The sequence below is a fragment of the Schistocerca serialis genome, chromosome 1 (genome assembly GCF_023864345.2).
Source record: "Schistocerca serialis cubense isolate TAMUIC-IGC-003099 chromosome 1, iqSchSeri2.2, whole genome shotgun sequence".
Taxonomy (NCBI): Eukaryota; Metazoa; Arthropoda; class Insecta; order Orthoptera; family Acrididae; genus Schistocerca; species Schistocerca serialis.
This window is the reverse complement of record NC_064638.1, coordinates 15,313,292-15,332,750: the sequence shown is the minus strand read 5'-3', so window position 1 is coordinate 15,332,750 and position 19,459 is coordinate 15,313,292. Positions and strand designations below refer to the sequence as shown.

Below are 19,459 nucleotides of genomic sequence, written 5' to 3'. Positions count from 1 at the left end.
AGATTTGACACTGTTGGACTTCTACCTTTTCCTTGATGTGTATTCTTCAAATTGTGAGTTTTATGAGAAAGCTGATAGGTACTTACCAATCAACCTTCCCTCACACGAACTGACATTGTCTCTTTATAAATTCTACTCTGCTAACAATTATCTACTGAGAATCCTCGACTAGGTCTCCGCAGCTCAAATGAGCCAGTTTCTTTTAAATTTCTGTCTTTGGCTATAATTGTCTTCCAAGTATGGTGACACAACATCCTGTCATGAAACATTTGCCTTTACACTTGTTTTCTTTTCTGGACACTGCCTTTTTCTGCACTGTGCACCAAATACACTATGTGAGTAACGCCCAATCTCCAACAACCAATCGTGAACTGTAAACAGTTGTACACTCTACCAGGGCACATAACAAACAATTAACATTTGTGTTTTAGTGTTCTAAGCTGTGAGGTCATCAGCGGACAAATAATTTAGTACCTATTCCTGGACAGCCGGAGTGGCTGTGCGGTTCTAGGCGCTACAGTCTGGAACCGAGTGACCGCTACGTTCGCAGGTTCGAATCCTGCCTCGGGCATGGATGTGTGTGATGTCCTTAGGTTAGTTAGGTTTAATTAGTTCTAAGTTCTAGGTGACTGATGACCTCAGAAGTTAAGTCGCATAGTGCTCAGAGCCATTTGAACCTATTCCTGACGTGCAGTTGTTTGGAACAACGACTGACATGATCCAAAATATTACTTTCTTTTATTATAGCTTCACTTTTATTTTGTCTAATGATTGCTAATTTCAGTATCAAACTCCATCATCAAGCCACTATATGATCAGAAAGCATAGTGTATCGTTAAAATATTGTTTAATAAACAGATTACCATTATATCATCATTCCTTAAAGTAATGTCCAAAGTGGAAGGACAGATGATTAATTTTGAGTATATACAAAAGTCAGAGTACTGAACCGGATATGGAAGAAGGAAAACCAGAAAGGCAGTGAGAGACGGGTGCCTTCTATCACCTTACTTCCTTAATATGTTCATCAAGGAAGTAATAACAACAACAAAGAAAAGATGACAAGAATCAAAAGGTAATTTCTGGAATACTGCAAGGAAATGTGATAGGACCATTACATTTACAATGTATATAAATGATCCAGTAGAAAGTGTCAGAGGCTCCTTAATATTGTTCACAGGTACTACACTTGTCCATAAGAAAGTAGCAACAACCGAAGACAGTATCAATTTGCACAATGACCTGCAGAGGATTGGTGAATGATGCAGGCTCTGGCAGTTGACACTGCACATAAATAAATGTAACACACACACACACACACACACACACACACACACACACAGGAAAAGAAATCCAATACTGTACAACTACACTATTAATGACAAATTGCTGGAAACAGAATCTACCATAAAATATCTAGAAGCAACTATCCAGAGCAACCTTAAAGTGGGATGACCACATAAAACAGCAATAGAAAAGCAGATGCCAGACTAAGATTCACAGGAAGAATCTTAAGTGAATGTAAATTACCCCCATGTCCTTACCCAGTAGGACTGACAGAAGAGAGAAAGAAGATCCAATGAAGTGCGGAGTGTTTTGTCACAGGATCATTTAGTCACTGTGAGATCATTACAGAGATGCTCAGCAACTCCAGTGGTAGATGCCATAAGAGAGCAGTTGTGCATCACGGAAAGATTTACTACCCAAATTTCGAGAGAGTAGTTTCCGAGAAGAGTCTGACAACATAATAGTTTCTCTCACATACAATTAACGAAATGATCACGAGAAGAAAATTTGAGAAGTTAGAGATAATACAGAAGCGTACTGACAGTCATTCTTCCCAAGCACTGTTCACAAGTGGAACAAGGCAGAGGGGATCAGTTGGTGGCATGAGACGTACCCCCTGCCACACACAGTTAAGTGGTTTTTGGAGCATGATGTCGATATGGAAACTTAATTGCATGCATATACACTGCAGATTGACGACATCGCAATAGTAAATCAGAGTAGGAACTAAATAAAATGTTTCAGGCCTTAAATCAAGAAATGGTAAAACTAAAGCTAAAAATGAATACAAAGAAGACAAAAGTTATGGCTACAGACAAGAAAGGAGGTGGAGGTAGGACTGACACAAGAACAGGCAATGAGCAACTCAAGAAAGGAACTGAAATTCGCTATCTCAGTAGCATTTTGCAAGAAAACAATCAATATTTCAAGGCATTCAAGAAAAGAATAGCACAGGTGAAGAGTTCCTTCCAAAATAAGAAGAAGCTGCAACTGAATAAACATATCAGCTTCCACATTAACAAAATATTTGTAAAGACCTTTGTGTGGAGTGTTCTGACACACAGATGCAAAATCTGTACATTAGAAAAGCCAAAGGAAGCTCACCTCAAACCTGCTGAAATGTGGTTCTGGAGGAGAAGATCAAGAACTAGCTGCATTGACAGAAAAATTAAAGGAAATAGGAGAGAAGAAAGAACCACTGAAAGTTATAGGGCAGAGCAAAGCAAAATACACTGGACACTTAACTGGAGATGATAATCTTTTAAAAAACATTTCTGAAGGCAAGATCATACGTAAGAAAACAAGGGGATGACTGAGAACATCCTACTTAAACAATACGATCAATGAATGGGATTTTCTTCACACATGGAGATGAAGACAACTGCTGAAGAGAGGAAGCTGTGGCTGCAGAGACAAGGTTTAACCTTTTGGAAGAGTAAGGACAAACTAATACAAAATATGATTCTGCATGGCAGCTACATATGGAATAAATGACAACTTCTTGTGTGCATTCATCAAGTCACTTACCCCAGTAGGTGTCTTATCTACTAAAAGTAAAGGTCACTGTTGTGCTTTCAATAGATGTGAACTGCACCCTGAAAGTGGTATGTCTAGTTTGCAGTTGTACAGAAGCTTTTTATTTTGCAAAATGGTTCAAATGGCTCTAAGCACTATGGGACTTAACATCTGAGGTCATCAGTCCCCCAGACTTAGAACTACTCAAACCTAACTAACCTAAGGACATCCCTGCCTGAGGCAGGATTCGAACCCGCGACCGTAGCAGCAGCACGGTTCCGGACTGAAGTGCCTAGAACCGCTCGGCCACAGTGGTCAGCTTTTATTTTGCAAAGAAATTTTTGATAATAAGATGCACTGATGCTGGTACTCGCTACTGAAACCAGTAGTACTTAGACACAACAAAACTGTGACTACAGAATTAAGAATAATTTTTCCAAACAATCGAGTATTTTTTTCAAAACAACACCACAATAGAGGAAACTTATTTTAAACTAAAGACACAAAAGAAAAAAAGAGAAACTGTAAAGATCTTGAGTCTCATAAGACTCTCTTTGGAGGAAAATATAAGTTATTTAATTGGTAAACTTGCAAGGTATACTTTTTTATGTTGTATAAACTACAAAACTGTTAGCATCGTCAGCTAAAATTTACTTCTTCTGTCTTAATATACCTTCCTTCACTTACAGCTGCAGTGTGGAGACAGCGGTGAGGGTGGGAGTGGGGATGGGGGCGAGGGTGAGGGCGTACTGCTTTAAAATGGTGATTCTTGTATTGATATTCTTAACAACAGATTTATATCTTTTGTTTATGAAAGTCTGCATGCAGTGACAGCTGCACTAGTAATACCTTCACAGGGTCGTATTCAAGTTGCAAGGCAATATCTATGCCAGCCATGACACACTCCCAGCCTTTCCTCCTCGTGATCTGGTTGTAGCGTTGGGACTGCAGGGTGTCTAAGCTGATGTTCAGACCGTCAAGCCCTGCCCTCTGCAAGGCAACCAGCTGTCTTGTCAATATGAGGCCATCGGTTGTCATTAAGACACTTTCGAGATCTTTCATTTCCTTCAAGGCACCTGTGAAACAGCAAATTATTCTAAAGAAACTGAAACAAATAATTTGTAACATTGCTGCTGCATATGAAACAAAACTCCAGTTGATAAATTGAAAATACAAATTCCTTAAAAGTTAACTGTACATTTGCCCTAATACAAAGAGATAAGAAGGGTTAATAAACTGAATTGAAGAATGCAAGTTAAGATAGCAATGAAAAAATAATTAGAGGCATAAGATCACCTACTGCAACAGGGAAATGGGAATCAATATGAACCATTACCCAGCTACTGTCAACTGATTCCATGTCTCCATGCACACTGTATAAACCACTGTGGGTTTGTCCGACAAAGTACATTGTTGTACCACACATTACGGTTTTTCCCCATTCAATGCTCATGTGGAGTGTGGGAAGAATGATTCTTTAAATGGTTCTGTGCATGCTGTAATTAATCTTGCCTTCATGGTCCCTATAGGATGATACATATGTGGTTATTGTATAATCCCTAAATACCTCGCTTAATACAGGTTCCTGAAATTTCATAAGTTGGGTTTTGTCATATATTTGGCGTCAATCTTCACTTGTCTGGCATTTCTAATTTTTAGTAGCTTCTTGATGCTCTCCCATGCATCAAATAAATCTATGATCAATCATGCTACACTATTTTGTATACATTCAATGTCTGCCATTAGCCTTATTTGTTATGGATCATACTTAAGCAATATTCTAGAATGGGCCACACAAGTATTTTGTAAGCAATGTCCTCTATAGACTGATTGCATTTTCCAGTATCTTACCAACGAATTGAAGTCTGCATTCTGCTTTGCCTACAAGTGAGTCTATGTCACCATTTCATTTCATCCAGATATTTGTATGAGTTGACCAATTAAAACTGTGATTATTTGATAATGTAGTCATACAATACTGTCTTTTATTTGTTTTGTGATGTGCTCCAATTTACATTTCTGAAAACTTAAACTCAGTTGCCTATCTTTGGACCAATTTGAAATGTTATGATCTGACTCAAATTTGTGCAGATCTTTTTCAGGCAATAATTCATTATAGACAACTCTATCATCCAGGAAAAGTATGAGGTTCCTTATAATATCATCTTCCAGAACATTAAGGTACAACATTAATGTAATGGTATAAATTACTATAACTGTATAAATAAGTTTATAAGTGTGTAAAATACATTGAACTCTTTGTTACAACAAAACATTGTACTGGTATACTCAGCAAGATGTTAAATCAGCAGATAGCTACATTTTATGTTCAACATTTTGTGTACAGCATATATGCTGGAAAGGATTTATACACAAATTAAATAAATCTGAAGAAATGGTAGTGTGTCTCTGGAAAAAACAATCCATAAAAACTCATACAGCCCAATTTGCTATTATGTCACTGTTACTGAAATATAATACAAAGTAACTGAATTCGATGAACATTCTCAGAGCGCAATATGCCTCAGAGTGAAATGCACAGTAATGTCAACATTATTTTTCAAGGCTATGTTTGTGAAAATGGATGACAGCAAACCACACATTTTGTTCTCAATCTGCGGAAGCATTATGCACTCTAAAACACTGTACTGCTGTTCTACATAAAAGCTGTCTCATTGCCAACATCTTTCCCCTGCTGGGTGTTCTACACTTCTCATCACTGATTCAACACGTTGTAAGATATTTTATGCTGTATGACACCACAGTCCAATCTGGTAAGGATAGCATAAAAATAATATATGAATTTCAGTATTGAAACTGGAACAGCAGAACAGCTCTCATCACACTGGATATCAAATCGAGGTTGGATTACAGCCACGGGTACATTATTTCATGCTACTCAACTGTATGTCATATGTCAGAGTTCATCAACTGTAGTGGTTGGCGACTGGTGGCTGGCGACTGGTGGTATACCCATCTCTTGGCATCCTGTGAACAGACGTTCTCCACAGGTGACAGATTTGAAGAAAATGCTGGATATGGCAACAGTGGAACACTCTCTGTATCGAGGTAGCTCAGTACAGCTCAGGTGATGTGTAGTCTTGCATTATCTTGTTAAAAGATAACATCACGGAGCCCTTGAAAATAGGGCACAGTGATAGGCCTTAACAAAACACAAATGCAATGGCTGCTGTCCAATTTACTGGCTATGTGAACCAGAGGTTGTGACATGTATCCAGTTGCACCCCATACCATCACATCACATGCTGGACCCGCATGAGAATGACAGGTACAATCTGGCCAGGTCTGTTGGCATCAGAGCCTCCACACACAAGTACATCAATTGTGACGATGTTGCAGAACCGAGACTCATCTGATACGATGACACAGTGCCATTCCTGTGTCTGGCATTGTTGTTAGTTGCACCACTGTCAGTTCACCTCTCTCTAGAGCTGCATTAAGGGCTTGACAGTCTGTGCTGCTCCAGATGCCATCACATTGTCTGTGTGGATACTTGTCTCACTGTATACAAGCCCACTTCCTGACTAAATGTACACAACTTCACTACAGGATCACGTACGCATGAGCGAACACTTGTCTGCCCTCTCAGGTGCTAGTTGGGTGGCACTACTGAGGCCCTGCAAGGCATTTAGCATGGCCCTCCTGAACCTACCAATTCTATGTTTGCACAAAATGAGATTCTGAGCAATGCAAGCAGCAATATAGTGAAACAATAAACCAGAGTCTCAGCAGACCATGAGCCTGCCACTGCCAAATCTGGAATGCTGATAAACATTTCTCCTTCTTCCATTATGCTTAACACGGTCTTTGTGTAAACAACCAACACTGAAATAGAATTTCTGAATGAGAAACCTGCTCCATAAGCTTTTCTTGCATACAGAATATGCATGGGAGTGCTGAAAAGTAATGCCTCTGAATTTTTTATTCTGTTCTCAATATCGGTCGAGGTATGACACGTCACGCATATTACTTGGTCAACTTTCCCAGTTCACTGACTCGTGGCACACCCCCCTCCAGCAAACAGATGGAGTCGCAATAGGCAGCCCACTCTGACCAGAGATTGTGAATATGTTTACGGTGCACTTCGAGGAAGAGGCCCTGATGTCATCCAAATGGAAATCCATCTTCTTCTTCTTCTTCTTCTTCTTCTTCTTCAGTTATGTGGACAACACACTTGTCATCTGGCCTCATGGAAGAGACAAACTTCTTGACTTCTTTGTACATCTGAACTCCACACGCCACAAAATCAAATTCACTATGGAGACCAAAGAAGAAGGAAGACTACCATTCCTGCACATCATAGTCAGGAGAATAACGGACAGCACCCTGTGCCACAGCGTGTATCTGACTCTATAAAACACATAAACTCAGTTCTCCCTATGGCACTGTGAATAATTTCAATAACAAAAAGTGTGATGAATGTTGCAGCGTACATTTAATTTCCACTTTGGCTTTGCATTCAAGATCAGTCTTACCCGAGAGTGCAACATTACATCTTTGGTTAATTTAATTATATGTTCATTAGATTTTGGTTATAAGGCACGTTTTGCTGCCTAATGTTTCATCTCCAAATGCTGGAAACAATCCATGGAGGAAGAGGAGTATGTAAGACATTGGGGGACCAGGTTGGAAGAATCTGTGAATTTCAATACTCTGTAGAAGAGCTCAATCATTTGAAAATAACTTTCAGACCTTGTGGCTATTCTAACAGATATACATAAGGCACTACATTCTAAAATATTTGCATCTTTCACTGAAAAACAAGCAACTAGAGGAAAAGTTCTCTTGCCATTTGTAAAAACAGTCGCAGATCGCGACCTCCGAGTGCTATGAAGTGAAGGTATTGACGCAGTGCTTAAACCAAACTGAAGACCACAACAGCAGCCATACTCAAGTAAATTGCTATGCAGTAGTTTCAGTGAATTTGACAATGATGTGGCTGCTTTCATGATGGCCCAGTCATATTGTGGGGTAGGGAATGCCAGTCACAGGGCTGGAATTGTACGTGACAGATGGATTTTTGGCAAAGCCTTGTATCAATACCTCCTTAATTATTGAGCTGAAAAACTGTAAAAAAACATTCATACAGTAAAATCCTTCCCCCCATGAACCATGGACCTTGCCGTTGGTGGGGAGGCTTGCGTGCCTCAGCGATACAGATAGCTGTACCGTAGGTTCAACCACAAACGGGGGGGGGGAAGGGTATCTGTTGAGAGGCCAGACAAACGTGTGGTTCCAGAAGAGGGGCAGCAGCCTTTTCAGTTGTTGCAGGGGCAACAGTCTGGATGATTGACTGATCTGGCCTTGTAACAATAACCAAAACGGCCTTGCTGTGCTGGTACTGCAAACGGCTGAAAGCAAGGGGAAACTACGGCCGTAATTTTTCCCGAGGGCATGCAGCTTTTACTGTATTATTAAATGATGATGGCGTCCTCTTGGGTAAAATATTCCGGAGGTAAAATAGTCCCCCATTCGGATCTCCGGGCGGGGACTACTCAAGAGGATGTCGTTATCAGGAGAAAGAAAACTGACGTTCTACGGATCGGAGCGTGGAATGTCAGATCCCTTAATCGAGCAGGTAGGTTAGAAAATTTAAAAAGGGAAATGGATAGGTTAAAGTTAGATATATTGGGAATTAGTGAAGTTCGGTGGCAGGAGGAACAAGACTTCTGGTCAGGTGACTACAGGGTTATAAACACAAAATCAAATAGGGGTAATGCAGGAGTAGGTTTAATAATGAATAGGAAAATAGGAATGCGGGTAAGCTACTACAAACAGCATAGTGAACGCATTATTGTGGCCAAGATAGACACAAAGCCCATGCCTACTACAGTAGTACAAGTTTATATGCCAACTAGCTCTGCAGATGACGAAGAAACTGAAGAAATGTATGATGAAATAAAAGAATTTATTCAGATAGTGAAGGGAGACGAAAATTTAATAGTCATGGGTGACTGGAATTCGAGTGTAGGAAAAGGGAGAGAAGGAAACGTAGTAGGTGAATATGGATTGGGGCTAAGAAATGAAAGAGGAAGCCACCTGGTAGAATTTTGCACAGAGCACAACTTAATCATGGCTAACACTTGGTTTAAGAATCATGATAGAAGGTTGTATACATGGAAGAACCCTGGAGATACTAAAAGGTATCAGATAGATTATATAATGGTAAGACAGAGATTTAGGAACCAGGTTTTAAATTGTAAGACATTTCCAGGGGCAGATGTGGACTCTGACCACAATCTATTGGTTATGACCTGTAGATTAAAACTGAAGAAACTGCAAAAAGGTGGGAATTTAAGGAGATGGGACCTGAATAAACTGAAAGAACCAGAGGTTGTACAGAGTTTCAGGGAGAGCATAAGGGAACAATTGACAGGAATTGGGGAAAGAAATACAGTAGAAGAAGAATGGGTAGCTTTGAGGGATGAAGTAGCGAAGGCAGCAGAGGATCAAGTAGGTAAAAAGACGAGGGCTAGTAGAAATCCTTGGGTAACAGAAGAAATATTGAATTCAATTGATGAAAGGAGAAAATATAAAAATGCAGTAAATGAAGCAGGCAAAAAGGAGTACAAACGTCTCAAAAATGAGATAAACAGGAAGTGCAAAATGGCTAAGCAGCGATGGCTAGAGGACAAATGTAAGGATGTAGAGGCTTATCTCACTAGGGGTAAGATAGATACTTCCTACAGGAAAATTAAAGAGACCTTTGGAGATAAGAGAACCACTTGTATGAACATCAAGAGCTCAGATGGAAACCCAGTTCTAAGCAAAGAAGGGAAAGCAGAAAGGTGGAAGGAGTATATAGAGGGTCTATACAAGGGCGATACACTTGAGGACAATATTATGGAAATGGAAGAGGATGTAGATGAAGATGAAATGGGAGATACGATACTGCGTGAAGAGTTTGACAGAGCACTGAAAGACCTGAGTCGAAACAAGGCCCCCGGAGTAGACAACATTCCATTGGAACTACTGACGGCCTTGGGAGAGCCAGTCCTGACAAAACTCTACCGACTGGTGAGCAAGATGTATGAAACAGGCGAAATACCTTCAGACTTCAAGAAGAATATAATAATTCCAATCCCAAAGAAAGCAGGTGTTGACAGATGTGAAAATTACCGAACAATCAGTTTAATAAGTCACAGCTGCAAAATACTAACACGAATTCTTTACAGACGAATGGAAAAACTAGTAGAAGCCGACCTTGGGGAAGATCAGTTTGGATTCTGTAGAAATACAGGAACACGTGAGGCAATACTGACCTTACGACTTACCTTAGAAGAAAGATTAAGGAAAGGCAAACCTATGTTTCTAGCATTTGTAGACTTAGAGAAAGCTTTTGACAATGTTGACTGGAATACTCTCTTTCAAATTCTAAAGGTGGCAGGGGTAAAATACAGGGAGAGAAAGGCTATTTACAATTTGTACAGAAACCAGATGGCAGTTATAAGAGTCGAGGGACAAGAAAGGGAAGCAGTGGTTGGGAAGGGAGTAAGACAGGGTTGTAGCCTCTCCCCGATGTTATTCAATCTGTATATTGAACAAGCAGTAAAGGAAACAAAAGAAAGATTCGGAGTAGGTTTTAAAATCCATGGAGAAGAAATAAAAATGTTGAGGTTCGCCGATGACATTGTAATTCTGTCAGAGACAGCAAAGGACTTGGAAGAGCAGTTGAACGGAATGGATGGTGTCTTGAAGGGAGGATATAAGATGAACATCAACAAAAGCAAAACGAGGATAATGGAATGTAGTCGAATTAAGTCGGGTGATGTTGAGGGTATTAGATTAGGAAATGAGACACTTGAAGTAGTAAAGGAGTTTTGCTATTTGGGGAGCAAAATAACTGATGATGGTCGAAGTAGAGAGGATATCAAATGTAGACTGGCAATGGCAAGGAAAGCGTTTCTGAAGAAGAAAAATTTGTTAACATCGAGTATAGATTTAAGTGTCAGGAAGTCATTTCTGAAAGTATTTGTATGGAGTGTAGCCATGTATGGAAGTGAAACATGGACGGTAAATAGTTTGGACAAGAAGAGAATAGAAGTTTTCGAAATGTGGTGCTACAGAAGAATGCTGAAGATTAGATGGGTAGATCACATAACTAATGAGGAAGTATTGAATAGGATTGGGGAGAAGAGAAGTTTGTGGCACAACTTGACCAGAAGAAGGGATCGGTTGGTAGGACATGTTCTGAGACATCAAGGGATCACCAATTTAGTATTGGAGGGCAGCGTGGAGGGTAAAAATCGTAGGGGGAGACCAAGAGGTGAATACACTAAGCAGTAATGGCTGGTAAGATGGCGGCTAGTGTAAAAATTCGTTGTGCGTATCCGAGAAAAAGTGTGAATTTTGCCGTGAAAAAGAAAAATTGTGACAGTTGTAAGGATGAAATTACAAAGCTCAGCGAACGGGTGTCTAGTTTACAATTTATTATCAGTTCCTTGAAGATGGATATCAAGAAACTTAAAGAAGAAAAAAGTGAACGGAACATGAAAAACTCGCGCCATGAAAGCACGAATATGTCGGAGAATTGGACGGAAGTGAATTACAAAAGACGCAAACAGATAATACAAGATACAGAAAACGGCGAAAGAAACATAAATATAGTGAACGAAAATTACTTTCAAGCTCTTTCGACTACGGATTGTGAAAGTGAAGTTAACAATGCGAGTGTACCATGGGGAAAATCAAACGACTTTGTGGATAAGGTAAAACATAGAATATTTCAGCAGCAGTTAAGTAAAAGATCATATGCGAAAGTGCTCACGAAAAATCTTCCACCGCTAAGCTGCTCTACTGAGACAATATCGACATGTGTTAGCAAGAAAGACATAATAAATAGTGCCAAACAAGACTTCGCTTACTGCAAAGATAGGCAGAAAACAGGCAATCTCGGAACAGCAAGTACCGGTAAAATTGAACTGTATGCCGACAGCCAAGGACGAAATACAGCCGCTGAATTTCGGCGTACAAGTAGTCAGAATTTTAGTTTTAACTGTACAATAAAACCAGGAGCAAAATTCAGTGCTGCTACGTCAATGAGTCAAGAAAAAATTTCCTCATTGAGCAAAAAGGACTTTTCCATCTTCCTGGCGGGATCAAATGATATAGCTAGGAACGAAAAAAACGATCTCTTAATCTCGCTAAAAAGAAAACTGTATGAGCTGAGAGGAACAAATGTTATTGTTTTTTCAGTGCCACACCGTTACGACTTGATAGAATGGTCTTGTGTAAATAAAGAAATTGAAACTGCAAATAAAGAGATGCAAAATATTTGCAAGCGGTTTGAAAATGTAACATTTGTGAACATCAGCAACTTAGGGAAAAGATTTCACACAACACATGGTTCCCATCTAAATGTACTGGGAAAAAACGTAATAGTAACCAAAATTTTAGAACTGGTAAATAAAATCTCAAATGTGCAGTGTGATGATAGAAAAGTCATACCTCTCATGGACAGGAAGTGTGTGTATCCTGTAGAATCCAATGTGAAATCTGCTATCAGTGAAGCTACACCTCTCCAAGACAAATGTGAAATTTTATTAATGCAAGTGAACACTCCAAATGTTAATAATTCACAGAAAGGCACAGCAGTTATGGAACAACAAACACCAGAAATAAGTGAAACAGCAGCAGCACCATCATTATCAGCAGAAGCAGCAGCAGTAACAGAACCAACAACGACTGGAGCAGCAACACAGCAATGCTTAAGGAGGAGCCAAAGGAAAAATACATCTGTGTCATTCAGTGATAATTTTTTATGGTTTCAAGCCAAGAAGAAAATAAAAATGTGAAAAACCAGCCTGCTAACTCACAGATAAGTCACAACAACATCCTATTTTTAAACATTCAGGGTCTTGAAAATAAAGTTGAAATTCTGGATGAGTCATTGCCACAGAATAAGTATTCTTTCTTATGTATATCAGAACATTGGCTTAAACCAGAACAAAGACAATACTATGTACCAGAAGGTTATAAATATGGAAACAGTTTTTGCAGATCTCAGTACCGTAATGGTGGTACTGTTATCTATGTTTCAAATGAAATAGAGTGTAGAGAACTAGATCTTGGTTGGGCATGTGTAGAGAAACACTTTGAAATTACCGGGATCATATGTGATATAACGAAACTTATCATAGTATGTATCTACCATTCCCCTGACTCAGATGATAAAACTTTTTTAGATAATTTAGACAGTGTACTCTGCTACATAACGAAATGGAAACAGTATGTAACTGTAATTGGGGGAGACTTTAATTCAAGCTTTGATGTAACATGTAACAAACCCAGTGTAAATAAGTTACTGAATATGCTGAGGCAGCACAACTTCCATCATGTAAATTCAGAACCAACAAGACTACAAGCGTGCTTGGATAATGCTTTTGTCAACTGTGCTCGTGATATGTACTCCACCAAGGTAAAGGAGTTTGTTTTCTCAGACCACTCCATGTTAACAGTAAAGTTAAGACATTTTATAAAAGGAGATGAGAGCAAGGCTGGACAAAAGTTAACAAAATCTAATACCTTAATATTAACAAAACACAATCTCATAAAACTAGCACACCAGTTGAGCATAACAAACTGGGACAAATTATTTCAAAACTGTGATTCCAGTGCCCAAACAGTTTATGAAACATTCCACAATTACTTAACAGGTATTTTAAAAGCCCATCTTGTTCAAAAGAAATACCATAAAACAAGAAAAGGTAAATTTTGGTACACCAAAGAACTGGAGAATCTAAAAAATAAGCTACTGCTGTTGAAGCGCCTTGCCAAAGTAAACAATTCTAATGAAATTAAGGATCTTGAAAAAATCACTAAGAAACTGTATAAGAAAGAGTTGCAATTAGCGAAACTAAGATACAACAAAAATTTCATAAAAAATAGTAAAAACCAATGCAAAACAGCCTGGTCAGTAATTAATACTGTTAAAGGTGAAGTCAGAAACTTCGACAAGACAGTCCCAATACCAGCAGATACATTCAATAAATATTTTGTAAGCTGTGCTGATGATATCAAAAAGCTGATCAGTAAACCCAATGTAACATATATAGATTATCTGAAGAGAGCAAACCTAAATCATAATAGGGCCGGATCATCATTGAAACACTTCAGAGAGGTATGCCAACATGAAGTTCTTAAAATAGTCAAAGAAATGAAAAATTCATACAGTACAGATATTTTTAATATGTCAAACAATCTATTTAAAGAAATCATACATTACATTGCAGCACCATTAACGTATTCTATAAACCTGTGTCTCATAGAAGGGTTTTTTCCTGATCCTCTCAAACTATCCAAGGTAACTCCAGTCTTTAAGAAGGGTGTCAAATCAGATCCTGCAAACTACAGACCAATTTCACTAATTCCAGTAATAGGAAAAGTCTTTGAAGGCATAATATATAAGCAGATGTATGAGTACCTAGAACTAAATGGTATGTTAAGTGCATCACAGTTTGGTTACAGAAAAGGAAGGTCAGCTATACATGCCCTAGAGCTCTTAGTCAGAGACATTCTAGCAGCATTTGAGGACCATGCGCACGCACAGGTAACCTTATGTGATCTGAGCAAAGCTTTTGACTGTGTTGACCACTCACTTCTGCTCTCTAAACTTGAGTACTATGGAATATGTGATAAAAGTTTAAAACTCATCAAATCATACCTCAATAAAAGGAACCAGGTGGTGAGTTCAGGAAGTCATCTGTCAAACATACTCGAGGTTCAACATGGAGTGCCACAGGGATCTAAATTGGGACCACTTCTTTTCCTTGTACACATAAATGACTTACCAGGAAATATAGATGTAAAGACATATATGTATGCAGATGACACAACTTTTCTATCTGTAAACCATGTACTTGATAACCTTGTAAGTGATATGAAATTGGCAAAAGAAAATGCAACATCATGGTTTAATGCCAATGGTCTGCTATTAAATGAGGAAAAGACCCAGAATATGTGGTTCAGTCTATCAAAGTCTACAAAAATAGAAAAACAAAAGGCAAAGTTTTTAGGTATTGTACTTGACAACAGTCTAACATGGAACTCTCATGTTGATCACATAGTGGTTAGGTTGTCAAGAGTTATATATTTGTTGAAGAGACTGATGTGTTGTGTGACATTTGAGTACGTAAGGACAGCGTACTTTGCCTTTTTTCAATCTGTTTTAAGGTATGGGTTAGTACTCTGGGGAAACAGCAGAAAAATAAATGAAATTATGGTGATCCAGAAGAAAGCAATCAGAGTAATGGCTAAGGTAGATAATAGAACACATTGTAAACCATTGTTCACTAAATATAGAATTTTAACAGTAATTAATTTATATATTCTTGACAGTGTTAACTACATACTTGCTGAACTACCTAATTTAAGTGTAACAAATGAAAGACATGGCTACTATACAAGAACGTGTACTTCTCTGCTGTTGCCACAAAATAGATTAGCCAAAACTAACAATAGTCATAAGTATATGGCAATTAAAATATATAACAAATTGTCTAAAAATGGGTCAATCAAGCCTGACAAATTATTTAAAGACAATGTTCATAACTTCTTGTTAACCAATCCATTCTATTCATTAGAAGAATTTTTAGAAATGCCTAATATCAACTTAAATGTGTAAAAAATTTTTTTTTGTAAAATTAATAAGTTAAGTGAACTGACGAAGTCTATTGCATGTAACAATGCTGAATGACTAATAAAGAATCTGAATCTGAATCAGATTCAGAAGGATGTAGGTTGCAGTAGGTACTGGGAGATGAAGAAGCTTGCACAGGATAGAGTAGCATGGAGAGCTGCATCAAATCAGACTCAGGACTGAAGACCAGAACAACACACAGTAAAATCACACAAAAAAATTTCCTATTTCTGCAGGTATTGTGCCTTCTGTTTCTTTTTCATTACAAAAACATATTGATTCAAGTTTATAAAGTCACAACTATGTCACTGTGATTTGTGTAACACACATTCTGGGACATGTTCCAGGAATGTCATGAAACAGACAGCTTTAAATACTTACTCTAGCTCATCTTTCAACACTTGCATGCCAACAACAACACCATCTATCCAATCTGTTTTTATTTCTCTTTCATGTAAAGATTTCTCCACAAAAGATATCATGTGCCATGTAGGCAGTGCAAGAGGAAATTCCACACTCACATTTGGGCAATCAAGTGGATTCTGTGTCTTGTCAGAACCAAGTACAATCAACCTAATTTCATCTTTACCACTGGAAAATATCTGGAAACATATTAAATGGTAAAAATAAGTTTTGTTTATAACAAGTTGTATACCAATAAAAACATCACACACAGATACTCTTTATAAAATTATTTAATTGGATAGATAAAAAATCTACTCACCAAGCAGTGGCAGAACACACACATAAATGACTGTTGTGATAGGCAAGTGTTTGGAGCCAGTGACTCCTTCTTCAGGCTGAAGGGTTGCAGGGGAAGCAAGAAGAGTGAAGGAAAAGGACTTGGAGAGGTCTACGAAAAGGGGTAGATTTTGGGAAAGTTACCCAGAACCGTGGGTCATGGGTGACTTACCGTACAGGATGAGAAGGAAAGACTAATTGTTGGGGACTGCATCGGGCAAGATTCGGAAACCTGAGAGCTTAAAGGTGGAAGACAGGGTAATATGCAAGACAGAGATTACTTCTAAAACTATACATGAGTTAATAAGAGTGAGAAGCTAAGCATATTGTATACAACAGCTGTGGGAGGGGACAGTGAAAATAGACGGGAAAGACAATGAAAGATGTAGAAAGCTAAAACGGAATGAAGCAAAGAGAAATTACAGTGAAGAAAAGCTGAGACAGGAGAAATTAACGTAAATTAAGGTGAGGTGGGTGGTGAGAACCACGGACACGTTGTAGTGCTAGTTCCCACCTGCGGAGTTCTGAGAAACTGGTGTCTGGCGGAAGAATACAGGTGGCATGTGTCGTGAAACAAGTGTCGAGGTCACATATGCCATGTTGTAGTGCATGCTCTGCAACAGGATATTGTGAGTTTCCAGTATATACACTATGCCTATGCCCATTTATCCTAACTGATATTTTGGTGGTAGTCATGCAGATGTAGAAAGCTGAACAGTGTTTACATAATAGCTGCTATATGACATGTGTCGTTTCTATTTTTCGCCTGATCCACAGTTCCGGGTGACTTTCCCAAAACCTACACCTTTTCCTGGAACTCTCCAGGCCTTTTCCTTTACCCTTCTTCCTTCCCCTTCAATGCTTCTGTCTGGAGGAGGCACTGGCTCCGAAAGCTTGCCAATCACAACAGTCTTTTATGGGTATGTTCTGCTGCCGCTTGGTGAGTAGATTTTTTATCTATTCAATTAAATAATTTTATCAATAATTTATTGTTTTTGTTGTTATAGTTACTCTTTATAACCTACTTAAAATACATCACGTACCCTCCTCTCCACAATTCATCGAACACATAGTTTTGCCTTTTGTAAAAAATCACTGTGTTTCTGTATAACATACTTGGAGTCAAAGTGTCCAACATCTATTACAATCATAAGTAGAAGAAAGAAAGTCATTGTATTTATTGGCAGTATTATGCAATCAAATATTTTGAAAGAGTTCCAGTGGTATAAATTTACAAAATCTTACAAATAAATATATACGTTTATTCTTTAAATCAATTCTTAGCAATAACATAATAGTATAAATTGCAGAATCAATATAGCCAATTTTAATGTAATGACTGCAATACAAATACAAAATAACAGCGGTAAGTTATAACAAATGAGAGAGAGAGAGAAAGAGAGAGAGAGGCATTTAGACAATGTTTCATTACAGTGTGAAACTTATTAGAATTAAAATGAAGCCATAGTGAATTATTACATTCCAAAAATAATAATTATTGTGCTCTTTCACCCCAAAATAATACATTCATTAGGTAATATATACCTTTAATTTCAGAAATTTTAACAACAGCTCTGGACTTCAGTGCCTCGATGAATCTATTACATGTGTCAATGAATGAGGGTTGATAACACTGCTTTAGTTCAAATGGCTCTGAGCACTATGGGACTTAACTTCTGTGGTCATCAGTCCCCTAGAACTTAGAACTACTTAAACCTAACTAACCTAAGGACATCACACACATCCATGCCCGAGGCAGGATTCGAACCTGCGACCGTAGCAGTCCCGCGGTTCCGGACTGCGCGCCTAGAACCACTAGACCACCGCGGCCGGCTACACTGCTTTAGTCATTCAATTGTTCCTCATGTGATATTCGCAATGTTCTTAATAACTTCTTATGTAAAGTTCTATCATGAAAAAGATAATCTACGTAAGTTTTAAAAGTCGCGAATCTTTAAACAACAACTTGAAAATGGGTATATCAGTATTTTGTATACATTCTAGCATTGCTAGATTTACTTTTAAATTTTAAAGTATATGAGCAGATTGAGCGACTTTCCATCCAGAAAATTTGCTGTTGGCAAGACCTCACTACAAAGAAAAATGGTCTTTCCGGAGCCAAATGCTAAAAAATTCATAAATACCAGCATTGTAAGTGATACAAACAGGTATTAAGCAACGGGCATAAATATCGTTCTGCTTGACGAGAAAAAAAGTAGGTAGATGGAAGAGTAAATTGGGTGCAAGGATTGAACATAAACTCACCCAAATTGCAAAGGATTTTTTTTTAAAAAAAAAGAGGGTTTCTGCTCAAGAATAGAGAACTGCCCCCCCCCCCCCCCCCCTTTTCTTTTATAGGCTTGCTTTCACTTTTCAGATGAGACCATGTCCCCCATATGTGAAGAAAATAGCCAATATGTAAAGAGAATTACAGATAAAGAGTTTTCTAGAATGAGATTTTCACTCTGCAGCATAGTGTGCACTGTTATGAAGCTCCCTGGCAGATTAAAACTGTGTGCTGGACCAAGACTCAAACTTGGTGATCGTAACCCCAGACCTGTGTTGCCATTTTCAGAGGTAGATCTCGTATCTGGAAAGAGGAAATGACAGTTAGGGTACTATGGGCGAGCAGCTGCCATCAATTTTTGATGGTGCAGAACCCACAATAGTGGAACTGCTGCCTAGTCCAAAGGCACCTGTTACCAGTCTTACCCCACAATAGTGTATCGAATCCAGACTTAATGTCGAAGCTAATAAAAAGTCATATGAGAGATTCCTGTAATCTAGGTGTGACTGCACCAATGCTGCATACAGCCATATCAAAGTAGAGTGGACCACACCGCGGTCGGTGTCGCTGAGGCATAGAAGAGCATTCAGGTGCGACCTACATGTCTGCTTCAGTTGAGAAAGACGGGAAAGCCATGTCAACTAGGCATCAAAGACCGGTCCTAAAAAACACAATGACAGAAATGCATAACGTAAGACATGGCAGCCAAAAAATGGATGCTATGAGTGAAACCGCAGGATTGTGCTTGGTGTATTGCTCCCTGCATTCTGCCTCCAGCAATAGCCGTCGTGGATGAACAGAAAAGATGGGGACACCATATGTCATGCAGCTGCCGCCAGATCATTGATAGCCACAAAAAGGAAAGCGACACTCAAAACAGAACCTTGTGCAAGCCCCTTCTCCTGCAGGGGGGATGCTACAGGAGGCACCAACCTGTACCCAAAAAGTGTGACATGGAAGAAAGTTCTGGA

At 38.7% G+C, this 19,459-nt stretch overlaps 1 protein-coding gene across 1 annotated transcript in view; it reads right to left on the bottom strand.

The window, feature by feature from the left end:
• LOC126460181 (molybdenum cofactor biosynthesis protein 1-like) overlaps nucleotides 1-19,459 on the bottom strand; it is a 95,117-nt gene that overhangs the window by 60,089 nt on the left and 15,569 nt on the right. The window contains exons 2-3 of the mRNA XM_050095906.1: nucleotides 15,842-16,062; nucleotides 3,652-3,907 (exon numbers count right to left, since the gene is read on the bottom strand). Coding sequence (XP_049951863.1) covers nucleotides 3,652-3,907; nucleotides 15,842-16,062 — 477 coding nt within the window. The remainder of the gene's footprint in view (nucleotides 1-3,651; nucleotides 3,908-15,841; nucleotides 16,063-19,459) is intronic.